The sequence below is a fragment of the Erpetoichthys calabaricus genome, chromosome 5 (assembly GCF_900747795.2).
Source record: "Erpetoichthys calabaricus chromosome 5, fErpCal1.3, whole genome shotgun sequence".
Lineage (NCBI taxonomy): Eukaryota > Metazoa > Chordata > Cladistia > Polypteriformes > Polypteridae > Erpetoichthys > Erpetoichthys calabaricus.
In genome coordinates this window covers 20879795-20897545 of record NC_041398.2, presented here as the reverse complement: position 1 = coordinate 20897545, position 17751 = coordinate 20879795, and the positions used below count along the sequence as shown (strand labels likewise).

General features: G+C 41.3%; 1 protein-coding gene across 1 annotated transcript in view; it reads left to right on the top strand.

Annotated features, from left to right (window-relative positions):
* LOC114641670 (zinc finger protein 501-like) overlaps positions 1-17043 on the top strand; it is a 28996-nt gene extending 11953 nt beyond the window's left edge. The window contains exons 2-3 of the mRNA XM_028790690.2: positions 9766-10311; positions 14830-17043. Coding sequence (XP_028646523.1) covers positions 9918-10311; positions 14830-15902 — 1467 coding nt within the window. The 5' untranslated portion in view covers positions 9766-9917 and the 3' untranslated portion in view covers positions 15903-17043. The remainder of the gene's footprint in view (positions 1-9765; positions 10312-14829) is intronic.
* Positions 17044-17751: the final 708 nt, after the last annotated feature.

Below are 17751 nucleotides of genomic sequence, written 5' to 3'. Positions count from 1 at the left end.
AAGTGAAGCTGTGGATTAACAGATTCATGGATGGATGAACTTCTTATTTCAAAAGGTAGATGAGGCTTGCAGAAAGATGTGCCTGAAGTAAAGACTCCAGGCCTCAAAAAGCTTGTTCCGTGAGATTAAAAAGTGGGAAGGATCAGCCATGACCCATACAATCAGACATTTCTAACGAGCTGTTTCCTTTAAAAAAATCCACTTCCCCCAGTGGTTGTTGTCTCCATGTTTCCAAAACTGAGGTTCTCCCGTTTTCCTCCCACATCCACACAGACACGCAGGTGACCTGAAACTGGCTCCAGTGTGGGCCCCGTGTGTCACGTTTACTCCACGGCCTGCGTATTTTCTGTTTTTCTTCTTTTTTGTTATGCCATTTCTGTTAGGCTTGTCTACCCATCCATTATCCAACCCGCTAGATCCTAACTACAGGGTCACGGGGGTCTGCTGGAGCCAATCCCAGCCAACACAGCCGGATTAGCGAATAAATCGCTGCCACAAGCAAACTATGATTCTTAGAGTGATGAGAGAAGTCACAAAATCAACCGGAATGTTCAAGCAAATTATAAAAAAAAAAATCCTGGTCTACAGACAGATGTTGGATTAATATATATGTACACACATATATATATATTCTAATGTATTTATTTATATCCATCCATTATCCAACCCGCTATATCCTAACTACAGGGTCACAGGGGTCTGCTGGAGCCAATCCCAGCCAACACAGGGCACAAGGCAGGAAACAAACCCCAGGCAGGGCGCCAGCCCACCGCAGGGCACACACACTAGGGACAATTTAGAATCACAGTATGAATGTAATCCCATTTATCACACTATGGATTCAGAACTTTCTTTTAAATCGTTCACAGACAGTTAAAGTTCAGGACACTTTTTCAAAAGCTCTTCATTCAAACACAGGAAGTCCACAGGGCTGTGTCTTATCACCATTACTGTTTACTCTGTACACAAGTGACCTGAGACAGAACAATGACCACTGCTCCATTATTAAGTGTGCGGATGACACCATGATCATAGGATGCAAGCCACTATCTAAATCAAGTGGACTGGATGGTAAACTGGTGCAATAAAAACTCTCTCACTCTGAATGTAAAAAAGACCAAAGAAATGATATTTGATTTTAAGAGACAGAAATCTGTATGTTCACCTGTTGTAGTTCTGGGAGAGGAGGTAGAAATAGTGAATGAATACAAATACTTAGGAACTTACCTAGATAACAATCTTAACTGGAATACAAATACAAAAAAAATATTTTCTAAATGCAACCAGCGCTTATTTCTCCTCCATAAACTCAAACTATTTACAGTAGACAAGGACCTCATGTTGTCCTTCTATTGTAGTATGATCCAGTCCGTGATCACTTTCAGTTTCATTGCCTGGTTTAATAGTCTGACAAACCAAAACTCAAAAAAGTTCCAGCAGATTACGAAGTATGCAGCTAAAGTTATTGGGGCTGATGGAGATGATTTGACTAGTGTGTGTCAGAGGGCAATGCTAAAGAAACTGGAAATCATCTCAACTGATGACAGACATCCATTACATGTAGAACTAAACTTCAGTAAATCAGGAAGGATAGTCGCTTTGAAAACCCACACAAATCGCTCCAGAAACTCCTTTCTTCCTAGTGCCATACGACTTTTCAATAAGAAATATCGGAGATAATGATTAAGGTTTTGATATATATCCTGTAAACTTTTTTTTTTTTGGTGTAAATATGTTTTATCTAACTGCCTTACCTTAACCTTTCTTATTTCTATTTGTCTGTTTTATTTCATTCTGTCTGTTACCTGTTATTAGATGCAACTGAGAAGGCAAATTTCATGTTTTCCTGTGTAAACATAACTAAATAAAGAAACCTAACCTAAATGTCTTTGGACTGTAGGAGGAAACCCACGCAGACACGGGGAGAACATGCACACTCCACACAGGGAGAAAATGGGGTCTCCTAACTGCGAGGCAGCAGTGCTACCCACTGCACCACCGTGCCGCCCTAGGCTTGTCTACGATTTAGTAATTATGCTCTGCCACCTTATATTCCCCGTCCATTCTGTGTTGAGTCAACCTGACATTACTGCTGCTGAGGGCTCCCTCTGTCTGTACATTGAGCCCAGGACGAGGGTCTCAGCAGTGGGGCATTGAGTTTTGTCAGCAGTTTACTTGAGTCTTGCTATTTCCTGGATTTTTGACCATTTTGCCTCTGTTCTCAGATTTTTATTGGGACTTGTTTGCTTCTGATTACATTTTAGGCCTTTTTTTTTACATTTGTCACCATTTTGTGTTATAAATGACACATGTTTATTAACAGAATATAAAATGATTTTTGGCGGGTGTTGTCGCTTACAAGCTCGGAGTGTTATCAATTTCTCTCCCTTGTAATGCATTTTCATGTTTCCTGAGACTTTTGCTGCATTTTGAACTTTTAAAGCCAGTTCCTCTGTTTTTGGGCCCTTGTTGGTTACAGCCTGCAGGTTGCAGTTGGGGCCCAGCTGACTTTGTGTGAGCCTCTTCAGTGCAGGCGATTAAAGACCCTTTTGAGTCTTTTGGAGGCCTCCCAAGCCCCTTGTGCCATGCTTTTGATGTCACATCACAACACTATGATGGATTGGCACTTTGTTCAGAGTAGTTTCCTGTTTTACCCCCAAGTGCTGTTGGGATTGTTTGTGGCTCCCGGTGAAAGTGAATCATTTTTGGCATTGATGTTGACCTTTTTGATTTCTTGGTATTTTTGTTTCTACTGCTGTCTTTACAGTCTTTGTGTTTTAATTCTAGTTAATCGTTTCCTTTAGTGTCCCATGTCAGCTTCTTGTGTTTCACTGTTTCTACTCTAGAGGGCGACCACAAGAGGGTGATGGTGCGAGGGACCTTATTAGAATTGACCGATGTTAAGAGTGGTGTCCAGCAAGGGGCAGTGCTGGGTGCTGCTGCTGTTTTTAATAGATAGAAATGATTTAGATAGGAATATCTATCTATCTATCTATCTATCTATCTATCTATCTATCTATCTATCTATCTATCTATCTATCTATCTATCTATCTATCTATCTATCTATCTATCTATCTATCTATCTATCTATCTATCTATCTATCTATCTATCTATCTATCTATCTATCTATCTATCTATCTATCTATAAAGAACAAGCTAGCAAAGGCACCACAGGAGAATCTGGGCATCAAACTAAAAGACGTGGCAGCTCAGAGTGTGGTGGGTGCAGAATTGGCTCAGACACAGGAAGCAGAGGGTGATGAGGGTGTGAGGAACCAAATCAGACTTGGCTGATGATAAGAGTGGTGACCAGCAGGGGGCAGTGCTGGGGGCGGCTGCTCTTTTTAATAGATAGAAATGATTTAGATAGGAATATAAAGAACAAGCTGGTTCAGTTTGCAGATGACACCAAGATAGGAGGACTGACAGGTGACTTGGAATCTCTTATATCATTACAGAAGAAATTGGGCAGCAGACAGGCTTGGGCAGATGAAATTTAATGTCAGTAAATGTAAAGAATTACACACAGGAAGTAAAAATGTGAGGTTTGAATACACAATGGGTGGTCAGAAAATCGAGAGTCCACCTTATGAGGATTTAGTAGTCGTAGTGGACTGTACGCTATCGACTGGCAAACAGTGTTGAGAAGCCATTAAGAAGGCAAACAGAATGTCAGGTTATATAGCGCCTTGATGTGTGGAGTACAAGTCACAGGAGGTTCTGCTCAAGCTTTATAACACACTGGTGAGGCCTCGTCTGGAGTCCTGGGTGCAGTTTTGGTTTACAAAAAGGACATAGCAGCACAAGAAAAGGTCCAGAGAAGAGCAACTAGGCTGATTCAGGGCTACTGGGGATGAGTGATGAGGAAAGATTAAAAGAGCTGAGCCTTTACAGTTTAAGAAAAAGGAGATTAAGAGGAGACCTGACTGAATTGTTTAAAATAATGAAGGGAATTAGTCCAGTGGATCGAGACGGTGACTTTAAACAGAGTTCATCAAGAACATGGGGAAACAGCTGGAAACTTGTGAAGGGGATATTTCACACAAACATTAGGAAGTGTCTCTTCACACAGAGAACCACAGACACATGGAATAAGAGACCAAGTAATGAGGTAGAGGGGTAGATAATCTGGAATCTCTTGATTCTTCACAGCAGGATCTGGATAGCAGACTTGCCTTGCGCCCTATGCTGGCTGGGATTGACTCCAGCAGACCCCCATGACCCTGTTGTAGGATATAACAGGTTGGAGGATAACTGACAGACAGGTTTGGGCAGATTTGTGGCAGATGAAATTTAATGTCAGTAAATGTAAAGGATTACACATAGGAAGTGAAAATGTGAGGTTTGAATACATGATGGGCTGTCAGAAAAACAAAAGTCCACCTTATGAGAAGAACTTAGGTGTCGTAGTGGGCTTGATGCTATTAACTGCCAGACAGTGTTGAGAAGCCATTAAGAAGGCTAACAGAATGTCAAGTTATATAGCGCCTTGATGTGTGGAGGTTCTGTTGAAGCTTTATAACACACTGGTGAGGCCTCATGTGGAGTCCTGGGTGCAGTTTTGGTCTCCAAAAAGGACATAGCAGCACTAGGAAAGGTCCAGAGAAGAGCGACTAGAGTTGATGAGTTATGAGGAACGAATAAAAGAGCTGAGCCTTTACAATTTAAGGAAAAGAAGATTAAGAGTAGACCTGATTGAAGTGTTTAAAATCATGAAGGGAATTAGTGGAGTGGATCAGGACGGTGACTTTAAAATGAGATCATCAAGAACACGGGAGGAACAGTTGGAAACTTGTTATGGGGAAGTTTTTCTTTACACAGAGAACCACAGACACTTGCAATAAGCGACCACATAGTGGGATAGACAGTTAGAGTTCAGGGACTTTCAAAATTCGACTTGGTGGAATTTTGGAGGAATTCGATAAATAGGACTGGCGAGCTTTGTTGGGCCGAATGGACTGTCATAGTTTTAAGTTTTTCTAATGTTTTAACTACAAAGCAAAAGCAGGAATTGATCAGCCATAGCTAAAGAGAATGAAAAGCAGCCTCCATAGCAGTTGTGGGTTGTGTTCATATCATGCGCCCGCTCACACTGATGGAGCTTCTCTCCTCTCTTTAGAGTTTGTGAGCCCTGAATGTGAAACTTCAGCCTTCTGCACTTGTTTTATTGATTCTCTTTTATTGATGTGAAGGTGGCTTACATGTTGAGATCACAACGTACTCCTGGAGTGATGATGATAATAAGTTCTGTAAGATATGCTCCTGGTATCATCTTCTAAGTACAGTAACCTCATTTTGTTATTTTGAAATGAATTTATGGTATGACAATATGGAAGATTCTTTTTTTTTCTTCTTCTTCAACTAAACAGGTTGGCATTGCAATCCTTGCCTGGAAAGTTTATAACTTTGTGTCCTGTTAACATAAGAGCGCATGGAGGCAATTTCAGTGAAATCTTATGGGTAAGAGATGTCGGGGTGACCAACCACATGTCTGAGGAGCAGAAGCACAGCTGAGCTGACCATAAAATAATGATGGGGTTTAGCTGGAAGAGTCATCTGGGTGGTGGGAGGGGGGGAAGGTTTACAGTCATCTCCATGTCAAAAGGATATGAAGGAAGTGGAGAGGCAAACTGAAGCACAAACTCATCAGTAGGGAGTTAAAGAGACTAAAAAAGAGGAGTGATAAGAGGAGTGCTTTAAGCAGTGCAGTAGTAGTTGTGCAGGAGTCGCCCTTTACCTACAGACGAGTATCAACATCAGTTTAGTCGGGACACTGAGGCTGAAGGTTGGTTTGTTAATAGTTCTGAATGGCTAAAAACTGTGATGGAGTACTTCTTTGTGCTGGATGTTTGATCTTCAGTTAGTCTTTATGTTGTTTTCATTGTAATTGAGGTTTGACATATCGATACATTACAAAGTGAGTCTCTTTAAAATGGAGGTCTTGGTTTAGGTCACCCTAGCCTTTGGATCTTTCACCATTACATTTGGGCCAGCCTTAATTCTACCTGTGTTGCCGATAAAACGTGGTTCAAAATAAGAAAATAAAAAGAAAAATCCTTTTTTATCTTTGCCCGTTCTTGTTTTTTTCTCAATCAGCTGGGGCCTCATTTACGATGCATACACACAAAAATGTTGCATCTGCCCGTTTCCACACTCACATTGCGATGTATATAAACTAAACCTGGCATAAAGCCACTCACATTCTCACACCAGCTCAAACCCTGGCGTATGCAAGTTTTCAGCTCGGTTTTGCAAACTGGCAGCACCCAGCGTCAAAGCAGTGCTTTTGTTCCAGTGTGGTTTTTTCATTTCTTTTTTAGATTCACATCCCTGACGTGGGTTTATCAAATACACTGAAATTAACCGCATATCGTTTATTAATTTAAGGCAGCTGATTGTAATTAACCTGTAACGATATAATGATCCACGGAATGGCCAAACTATTCTAAATACCATAGCTCCTTTAGCGTTGTTCCTCTCAATGCACCACTCATAGTATTTTATCCCACTGTATCTGAGTGTGGAATTACAGCTCTACAGCAACTGATCGAAAAGCTGTTCCATGGATTGTGTTGAGAAGATAATCGGGATAGAGTTTCTACCACATGCTGCCTCGGATATGCGCACAGTCTATTTGAAGTTCTCCCATTCGGCAGACGCTTCGGAGCCTTTCCTGTAGGGACCTTGCGGTTCAGAAACAGTTTCATCCCAAGTGCTATTGAATCTCATCGTGCCATACAATAACAGTAAAGGAATTCAATTCAATAGAAGAGAGTGCGTATTTACAGATGATGACGACTGGCATTTAAGTCGATTTAGATTTCCAGGCCCTTTCTTCTTGGAGCTCTTTATCATTTGTAAGATGAAATGCATTAAAGTATGTATATTACATTATGCAGATACATTTTTAACTGTTAACTCTTTTAGGGCGGATGTCGACTTTTGTCGACAGGAGGGGTTGAAGGCTAATGTCGACAAAAGTCGACATCCAGGGATAGGGGGCAACAATCAGCTGTTAATGGTGACAAATCTCACTGTCACGTCACAGGCATTCCCTCTGTGCTTGGAGGAATGCTAGACTCGTTGACTCGGCAAATAAACCTTGCGTGTGCGTGAGTTGCGAAATGTAAACAAAGGCAAGATGGCACCGACATGTGAAAAGGCAGCGAAGCAAGTGCAGAAAAGAAAACACTCGGCAGACGATGTTTTGCGCATTATCGCGGAGTCGGACTCTTGATTTTTCAGAGTCGGATTTTATTGGCAGTGATCGGGAGATCGAGCAAGAGAGTGAGAAGCAGGCATCAGCTGATCAGACACCAGCCGATGCCGTGCCAGCGGATCTGCTACCAGTTGAGTGCCTTCGCGCAGCCGATGCATCTACGGCAAGGTTCGCATGGGATAAATACACAGACATTGATCTGTTGAGAGCCGATCTGGCTACCGGAGTTTACAAGACGGCATGGCTTGCTGTTGGACACGACAGATCACCAGCTGCTGTACTTCAGGCTGCTCTCTCCTGATGCTGCTTTTCAGCTACTGTCAGACGAGACAAACAGGTAGGCAGAGATTTTTTTTGAATCGCGGGCTGCGTTTGCATCGCATTCTCGTTTTTCAAAGTGGAAACCCACAACGAAAGACGAGATGAAGCGCGCTGTGGCATTACAAATAGAGATGGGACAGAACTGGTGATATAACTTCAGGGAGCATTGGTCCAAACGTGCTTTGTCCCCTGGTGGCTTAGGTACGTGCTGCTGCAAAGTTTCATTCACTTCTGTAATAAACAGAAGCAAATCCCATGGGGTGAGCCAGGCTATAATGCCATACATAAAGTTCAGAAAGTTTCAGAAGATGAAAAGAGGTGACAATACGGTTTTCATGCAGGCAGAAAACTTGGTGGCAGTGGCATGGCACGATGGCAAACGGGTGACTTGTCTCTCTACAGTACACACTAACAATATATGTGAGAAAGTGCAGCAACAGACAATTGAAAAATAGGCACCAAAGCAACACGTAGTGTAAGGAGTGCAATGTGGCAATGACTGAAATTGGCTGCTTTGAGCGAGATCAGACTTTGCTGTGTAAAATGTATGTGATATGTATGTGAAATCATAGAGTATGCAGGCTCATACAACATGCAAGACAGTAACATTTGTCAAAAGTCAATATTTTTTGTTGATTTGATAGGTTAAACAATTGCTTTGTGTTCTTTTTTAAAAAATGTTAGTTTTTGGAAAAATATTCAGCCCTGGGAGAAAAGAAAAAAAAAAAATTAGCCCTAAAAGAGTAAGTAATGAAACATGTGGAGGATGGTGGCACAGCGTTAGCGATGAGCTGGCGCCCCGTCCTGGGATTGTTCCCTCCTCACGCTGTATGCTTGTTGGGACTGGGGCACTCCTGAATGGACAGATGGATGGAATCATTAAACATGTAATATATGAAGAGATTTCAATGTTCCCTAAAATTTTGGAAGAATTGGCGTTCTAAGCTTACAGATGGTTTGACATTTAGTACAGAGCTGATTGTGTGGCGATTGGTTACGTGGAGAAAGGAAAGGAAAGGAAGAACAGGAATTGGGGGTTAGTATGTTTGAGAGAGACAGTACTGCTGTAACAAATCATTTCACTGAGGGTCACGCATGGCACAGCAAACATCTTGTGGGAGGCAGGAACAATCTCTGGACAGGGCAGCAGCTCGTCACTGCCACTGTGCCCCCTATGTTTAATACATGCTTTAATTCCTGTCATCATGAAAATGATATCACATATACATCTCAGTATTTTAATTATTCAGAGAGCTGTAATATCATGAATGTAATGGATTCTGTGTCCTGTCGGAGGAAGAGAAAGCCCATTTAAGAAGCACGTAGTGATTCACACACACAGAGCACACAGAAGAACACATACAATACAAAGCATTTAATGTGCTACTTTAGTTACGATGAAATTTGAGAAACTAGTACATTAAATGATTTTAAGATGAAGTTTATGATGTTCTACTTTAATGGCAAAATAAACTACGTGATTAAGGTGGACATTTTAACCTTATTTTGTTTTTTCCCCCCATGTCTACTCTAATACGCTTCCATATGACACTCTGACGGTGGGCTACGACTCGCCTTTTCACTGTGACTTTTTTATCTGACCACTTCTTTTTTTTTTTATTTCAGGCGCTGTGCGACTTTCTGAACTTGAGCTTTCAAGTTTCTCTGCCACTCTGTGTCACTCAATCAATTTCTTGTTATTGTTTACACCACTGCTTAAGCCAACAAATAGTACGTTTTCCTTGCCTCCACTTCGCATTCTCCAAAAGTCTTTTTTCCCAGGGGATTTTGCCATTGTCTGAACGTAAAGTGATATTTATATTTATTTCCATATTAAATTATGCAAAATTATGGGAGGAGTCAGGGTGAGACGGCAGGTACGTGCACTTTTCACGCTGACAGGGATTTATGCGGCTATGTGGAAGTCGGCTTACGCATGGTTTTGTGCATCTGAATTTTTTTGTGCATACACACATTTCCACTTTTTCCCGTACACCGTGTTTTAGTGTGAATTCTACACACGGCGTTTTACATAAGGCTCCTGGTCTTTGCTTTTTGCATAAGGTAGGTTTTCATTTCAGATCTGTTGTGAGCTTTTTAGACTTAAATGGAGTGTTCTCAATGTTTCAAATCTGTTCTAAACACCGTAGGTGGTAGTTTTCTGTGTTAACCCTGACTTTGGTGACACATTATGAAGTTATTCTATCAATTTTCTGTTTACAGATAGAAAGGAGCCTCCTTCCCAGTTCTTATGGTTTTTAATGGCCTCCATGTCAGGGCTGTCCATGTGAGAAGAGAATTTTAGAAGAAAAGAGAAGGCACTTGGGGAAGGGAAGAGTTTTACACAGAGTACGGCCACAGGCAAACAAGTTGGCATGGATGAAAGACTGGAACACATTAAGCAAGAGGACTGTGAGTGGAACACACCAGAGAATTTGTGCTTGAAGCTGGAAGATTGTGAGGGAGGAATTTCAAGTTTTAAAGAGGAGGAGTCTGAGGGGGAACTGGTTCAGGTTAAAGTTGAGGATTTAGAACACTTCTCAGTTAGGTCTGAAGTGCAAAACCATGAAACTGGGCACATCTTCAAGCAAGATTTTTCTGAAGACTCGCACTCCAGTTTACCTCCATGGTTCAGTAACTCAGGACAACTACCCACCCAGCCCAGTTCTATGGAGATTAAATCTGAGTTGTTTGAGCTTGAGGAAAAAGTCAGTAAAGGAACTGTGAAAAAAGTAGAAGAGCAACAGCCACCTCGGAGTGCTGGAATAAGTAAGTAATGTGATTAAATATAGAAGTGCAACTGGAAACACTTACAAATTGTAATGGTGGTTGTGTTGCTACTCTTAGTAGATAGAATTGAGAGCGGGAAACACGTTTGATTAAATCTGAATAGAGACCTGACGCTCATTTAGATACATTTTCATAAAGCTGTGATTGTAGCAGTACAATATCTCAGGCCAATTAATTTTAATGAAATGGCAGAATAACACATTCATTAATTTATACTTTCTAAATTGTACTGTAGGTAAGAGATAAGTGTAAACAAAAAAATACAAAACTGCTACCTCTATGAATAAATCTGCTAGAGTGATTTTACTCATTTCCATAGGCTTCTAGAATGTTCCTGTGCCAAGTTTCATTTGGATTGGCTGGTTCACTTTTAGGCTATCATGTCCACAGTGCCATATCCTGACACATAGACAGATGTTTACTCTGAAAATGGATTCCTAAAACTTGTAAATCACATTCCTTTCAGAGGAAGTGAGATATATGACACCGTATCTGCCAAATAATTCAAAGACTATGCGACACGAGTGTCGCCCCTATTGGGGCTCGTCAGGTGTGCACACTTTTGCATCCCCTTACGGGGACTGAACCTCGGAACCTCTGATGCTGCACCATGGCAGCTGGTTCGCTTATTTGGCAGGGTGAAGATCAGAGTATTACATTCTTTGTATTACTTGACAGATGCTGTATCACATGTCTATGATCTGCTTCATACAACTGAGAGGGAAATGGTGGATGTTTGCTGACTGGCCAACCAACCACAAGCATTGCCTGGTAGATAACCACCTAATAATCAGATTGCGATTCACACATAAAAAGAATATATATATATATATATATATATATATATATATATATATATATATACATACACATACATATATATTGTGTGACGACGGATGGCCGGGGCCCATGCCTGGCCGGACCCCCCTTCACCATATCTGCCAGGGGGACAAAGGTGGGAAGCCCAGTATCTCCCCCTAGATGCTAGATGGCAGCCTCTCTGGGTTGCAGCGGTACCTTGGACTCCCCCAGGGCTTCATGGGGGTTGGAGTTCTGTGCAGTTCTGTGGGGTTCCACAGATGCCACCAGGGGGTGCTGCAACAGGAGCGGCTGGCCTCTTTTGGGCACTGGTTTCGCCTTACCTGGAAGTGCAGCTGGATGTCGGCAATCAAGCACCTGGAGCACTTCTGGGTACCCAATAAAAGGAGCCAGCGACCACCACTCAGCGGCTAGAGTTGGGTGGAGGAGGACAAGGTTGCTTGGGAGGAGTGGTGGTGGAAGAGAGAGAAGAAAGTGCTTTTGTTTAGGTGTGTGGACTGTGTTGTGTTTGTGGGTACGGGGAAGGCGTAGCCCACAGATGAAGAAAATAAAAGTTCTTTGTATTTTACATGTGCTTCAGTGTGAGTCTGTGTTGGGTCGGGCAAAATACAGCATCCAGTCTTACAATATATATATATATATATATATATATATATATATATATATATATATATATATATATATATATATTGTAATATATAATACGAGGGCAATCCCAAAAATAGGTCTCCTATTTTTTTTAGAAATACAAACAACCATTTATGTTCTATAATGTTTACATCATTTTAAAGGTTAAAGACTTATTTGTTTTTCTACATAATCCCCATTTCAGTCGATGCATTTTTGTAGACGCTGTGGTAGTTTTCAAATGCCCATGTCATACCTGCTCACCGCCATGTCCTTCAGGAAGCGTTGAACCTCATCTTTCACCTCCTCGTCGGAGCAGAATCGCCTTCCGGACAAATGTTCTTTCAAATTAGGGAACAGGTGGTAGTCACTGGGTGCCAAGTCCGGACTATATTTAATGAAGTTCCAATCGCCGATCTTTACGCATGTTTTCCTCAACCTTCTTGACTGTCTCGTCGGAAGTTGACAGTCTCCTGCGCGAACTTCGCCCTTGGCGGTAGCGTTCAACGGGAGCTCCATTTTCAAGGGCTGCCAAGCCAAGATTGAGTATCCCAAGCGAAGCCGCACATGCTTGTTTGGGAGTGGAGGAAGCACCAATCGCAACAGTGTGGCCAACAGCTGTACGAACAGTTTCTCTACGTCCCCACCTCTTTGGAGACCTTACTTTTGGGATTGCCCTCATAGTTATATAATTGTGCCAGGCGGCTGGGGACCCTACCCAGCCGGGACACCTGGACGGTCCACGAGAGGGACGATACCTCCCCTGGGCCACGAGAGGGCAGCCGCCAGGTCTGCTTGGTGGCCACTGGAACAGAGCTGGGAAGCTTATCCCTATGGGAGGATGTGGCCACCGCCAGGGGGCGCCCGGATGGTTATGGAACCCTGGATGGCAGCACTTCCACCACACCACGCCGGGTCATATTTAAAGGGGCCACCTCCCTCCAGTAGACGAGCTGGAGTTGGGAGGAAGGAGACAGAGCTTGTGAGGAGGGGAGGGTAGTGGAGGTCAGAGGAAGAGAAAGAAAGAAAGAGAAAGAAAGAGAGAGAGACAGTTGTTGGTGACAAGGCATTGTGCTGCTGTGAAGAAAATAAAAGTGTGTGTTTTGGACATTCTGCTGTCTGTCTGTCTGTGTCCGGGGGCTGGCTTTCCGCTATATATATATATATATATATATATATATATATATATATATATATATATATATTCACGGCATTCGTAGTCTGTGTCACAATCTGATTGTATGGGTGGTTACCTACCAGGTAACGCTTGTGGTTGGCCAGCAAGTCTGCTAACATCCGCCACGGTGCCCTGTTTGTGAGAAGCAGATCATAGAATGGTTGAAATAGTTAACTGTCAAATAATGCAAAGAGTACACGACACGTGTTTCGCCCTAATTCTGGGCTCATCAGGTGTACACACTCACTGCACTCCCTCTCGGGAATCGAACCTCGGACGTCAGACTACGAATGCAATGAATGTAATTACCCCAATCTACATACTGTCAAATAAACGAACCACACGCCGTGGCGCAGCGTTAGGGTCTTCGCCTCTGGCTCTGACGTCCGATGTTCGATTCCCGTAAGGGAGTGCAATAAGTGTGTACGCCTGATGAGCTCAGAATTAGGGCAAAACACGTGTCGCGTACTCTTTGCATTATTTGACAGTAAACTATTCCAACCATATATACATATATATATATATATATATATATATATATATATATATATATATTCTTTTTAAGTCTGAATCACAATCTGATCTCTACAGCTCTCTACTCAGATTTAATCAAATGTGTTTCCCACTCTCAATTCTATAGATCACTGGTTCCCAAACTCTGCACTGGGGACCCAGTGTGGCTGCAGGTTTCTGTTCCCACCAGATTCACAGTCGGTTGATGATAATCGATAACAACTGATCTCATTTAATTAGCAGGTGTTTTTTACTCTTCTCTTACACAACAGTATGTTTTTTACATTTATAAGACATTTACAAAATATTTCTAATTTTTTTTCTAAAGCTATAAATACTTACTGTAACTCTTTTGTTGTTTTCGTATTATTTTCCCCTTTTCCTGTGCAGTTTGCTCCCTTCACATTTAACCCTAACAGCATGGCAGATACCCAGGATGATGAAAGCAGCAACGACTTAAGTGTCAGACCCGCTAATTAGTAAATAACCTGGAAAAGCAGAATGAAAATTATGTTGAAAATACTGTTAATGACTTAAAAGACTACATATTCCCCATATAACTGCTTTTACATTTTAATAAAAATATACCAAACTTAGTTTCTAATTTCTACATTTACTCCACAACACAGAAACTGGGAAATAACAACTCACTTAATTAGGCTAATAGTCCAATGAAAAATAGAAGTTGGTTGCAACAAAAACCTGTAGCCATAGTGGGTCCCCAGGACTGAGTTTGGGAACTACTGCTACAGATTATATATACTGTATAGATAGATAGATAGATATAGATATATAAACATGCACCAACAGAATATGTGGCAAACGGTAAATGATTTTGAAGACACATACCATAATATTGTTCTAAGAAAGATTTGGATGGACAGTTTGATAGTAACAGCAGGAACAATGGAAAGCAATGTTTGTTATTTCCATTGCTTTTCATAAAGAGTTAAAGGGTAATAGAAACCACTGGACATGGAGGGGCTTGAACTTGAGTTTGGCTGAATCCACATGAAGGCCACACTTCATCATCATCATCATCATCTCCTTTTCTCAGATCGCACACATCATCTTTACCTGGGGGTCACTAGGCAGCCTCAGAATGAATGCCATTCCACAGAGATCCACACTCAGTCACCCCTGACGGTGACTAACACAGGAGACACATCTGTGGTCGATGAGAGGAAGATGGAGAATCTGAACAGACAGCAGGAGAACATGTTAAGTCCACACACACAAAGTGGAGAAAGCAAGAATGGAACCAATGTGTCAGGCAGCAACATTACTGAAAGTGCAACCCACCTGTTTTTAAATGCATTTATTTTTAATAACATTTAGCCAAATTCTTTGTTTCACTGCAGATTTCCAGGAGAATGGCATTGTCTTTCCTGAACAGAATCAGAGCAATTGGAATATAAATAAATCAACAAAAGGATCAGAGAATTTCACAACAGCCACTTTGCAGTGCGGTTCTCTTTCTGTTGTGAATCAAGTACAGACAGAAGCCTTTGGCACTGACCAACGAGAAGTTCATAACACAAGTCAAGAGGTTTTGTGTGCTGGCCGAGAGTGTGGAAAAACATTCAAAAACAAATCTGATTGTAAAGACCACAAAACGAATCTCACAAGAGTGAAATCACATTGTTGTTCTGAATGTGGCAAAAGATTCTCCCACAGTAGCTCCCTTCATAAACACAGGCGAATTCACACTGGAGAGAAGCCATATTGCTGCTCTGAATGTGGCAAACGATTCTATGAGAGTGGCTCTCTTCAGAAGCACAAACGAATCCATACAGGAGAGAAGCCCTATTGTTGTTCTGAATGTGGCAAAAGATTCCTCTGTAGTGGCAGTCTATACAACCACATAAGCATTCACAAAGGACTGAAGCCATATTGCTGTTCTGATTGTGGCAAAAGATTCCCTTACAGTAGCCATCTTCAGAGACATGCAAGAATTCATACTGGAGAAAAGCCATTTTCTTGCCCTGAATGTGGCAAACGATTCTCAGACAGCAGCTCTGTTCAGAAGCACACACGATTTCATACTGGAGAGAAGCCCTATCATTGTTCTGAATGTGGCAAAAGATTTCCTTATTACGGTAGTCTTTACAACCACCTAAGCGTTCACAAAGGAGAAAAGCCCTATTGTTGTTCTGAATGTGGCAAAAGATTTCCCAACACCAGTAGCCTTCGGCAGCACACACAAATTCATACAGGAGAGAAGCGATATTGCTGTTCAGAATGTGGCAAAAGATTTCACTATAACTGCAATCTTCAGAACCATGCAAGAATTCACACAGGAGAGAAGCCTAATTGTTGTTCTGAATGTGGGAAAAGATTCTTCAGTAAAAGCGGCCTTCATAATCATTCAAAAATTCACAGTGGGGGAAACCCAGTTGCTGTTTTAAATGTGGTAAAGGATTCTCCCTTTTAAATAATTACCATAGTGGAGAGAAGCCTTATTGGTGTTGTGAGTGTGATAAATGATTCCTAAACAGCCATCTGCTTCATAAGTATATAATGATTCATACTATTGAGAAGCCTTTTAACTGTTCTTAAAGTGGCAAGCGATTCTTAGACTGCAGGAATGTAAATGACCACAAGACAATTCACAATATGAACTTCATACAAACTACTTAAGGAAACACTAATAGAGACAATGCAAGTACTACGATGAGCCCTGGCAGCCAATCTAACAGAATAGCGTTAATGAAAAGTCATTTTATGACATAAGCAAATGGTTTCCTCCCACACTGAAAGTAAGCAATCCAAGCCATTTTGAGAATTGAACCCTGAGAAAAAAGCTGAAGCTGTAAGCTGGAGGTTGTAACAGCCAGTCCAAAAAAGTGAATGTTAAAGGCACATACTGTACGTTTGTGCTCAAGTAGAATTAATTGTCTACAGCTACGTAGATTGTAGAAGACCTCTGTTTCCTCCCCTGTAAGATAGCATGTTAATGAACCTTCCCAGCACTCGGCCTGTATGTCTGATGTAACGGCAGATGAGCTCAGTGATACACAAACATGAACTGTCTGTCAGATTAGATGAGATTGTTTGGAGTGTTCTAGAGGCAAGCGGTTTTCAGACTGAATGTTGTATTTAATGTTCTAATACTTATTATTAACAACATAAATACATCAACTGAAGCACATATAACTAAGATATATAAGACTTAAAATGAAATGTCTTCAACAAGAAGTTAATGTGTGTGTGTAATATCAATTTCCTTTTCATTTTGATGTTGTGTTTTTGCTTTGAATATCACCAAAACTTAAAAGAAAACACTTGGACTTTGGGATATGTTTTGTACACGTCGTACTCAAACCTCAGAACCTTCCAGCAGGATTTTTGTACACCTGAAGAAACGTGACTCCATTTGCAAGTCAGAAAACGGTCAGGTGAAATTTCAGAAAGGAAACGGACAAAGCTAAAAGACCTGTGACAGACTAATAGGCGTGTGAATAATTAAGTGCACCCCATGAATTTGTTTTAAACTTATGCTGATATATAAAGGTTTGACTTTCATTTAAAAAAGATTAAGGTGATGTAATTTCAATAATAATAATAATAATGAACGTTTCACGTTGCAATGATGTTCCCACCTTAATAAAAGGACAAGTGTCTGTGTGTGAGTTTGTATCAGTTTGTCCATCCTTTATGTCTCTGTTATATGACATTTGTTATGGATTTCTTAAAAGCAGTGCTAATATTTTTTGATGCACCATCTGTTGGAATGAAAAATGTAATGCATTTTATCTCTATGTGCATTACAATAGATGGTGCACTGCAGATATTAATACTGAATATGCTGAGGTCTACGTTGGTTACTTGGATTTCATCTCATTTTAGACGGGTGGCACGGCTAGGTCTATGAAAAATGGTCAAATGTGCCATTTCCCTCTTTGGAGAAAGTGTTTCATATGGATCTATTAACTGGCATTGCCGCCTCAAGTTGGCAGTTCCTCTAAACTGTTAGGCAGTCTCTGACATCAAATAGGATGAAGTTCTAACTTCTCCAAGAAGAATCCTTCCAGCGGTGTGTTGTCTGAGGGGTGTGTTGTGTCAACAAATTCCCCCAACAGCATCTCAAAGGAATTCGGATCTGGGCTTTGACTTTGCTGTTTCAGAACCTTCTGTTTCTTTCTTGTCTGCCCTTCTTTATTCTTCGGTGGATATACTGGTAAGTTTAAAGTTATTGCCAGGTGGCATGATTCATTTTCAGGTCAAGCTTCAATCTTCTCATCGATGGACTCACGTTATCCTCAAGCACCCTCCGGTTCTAT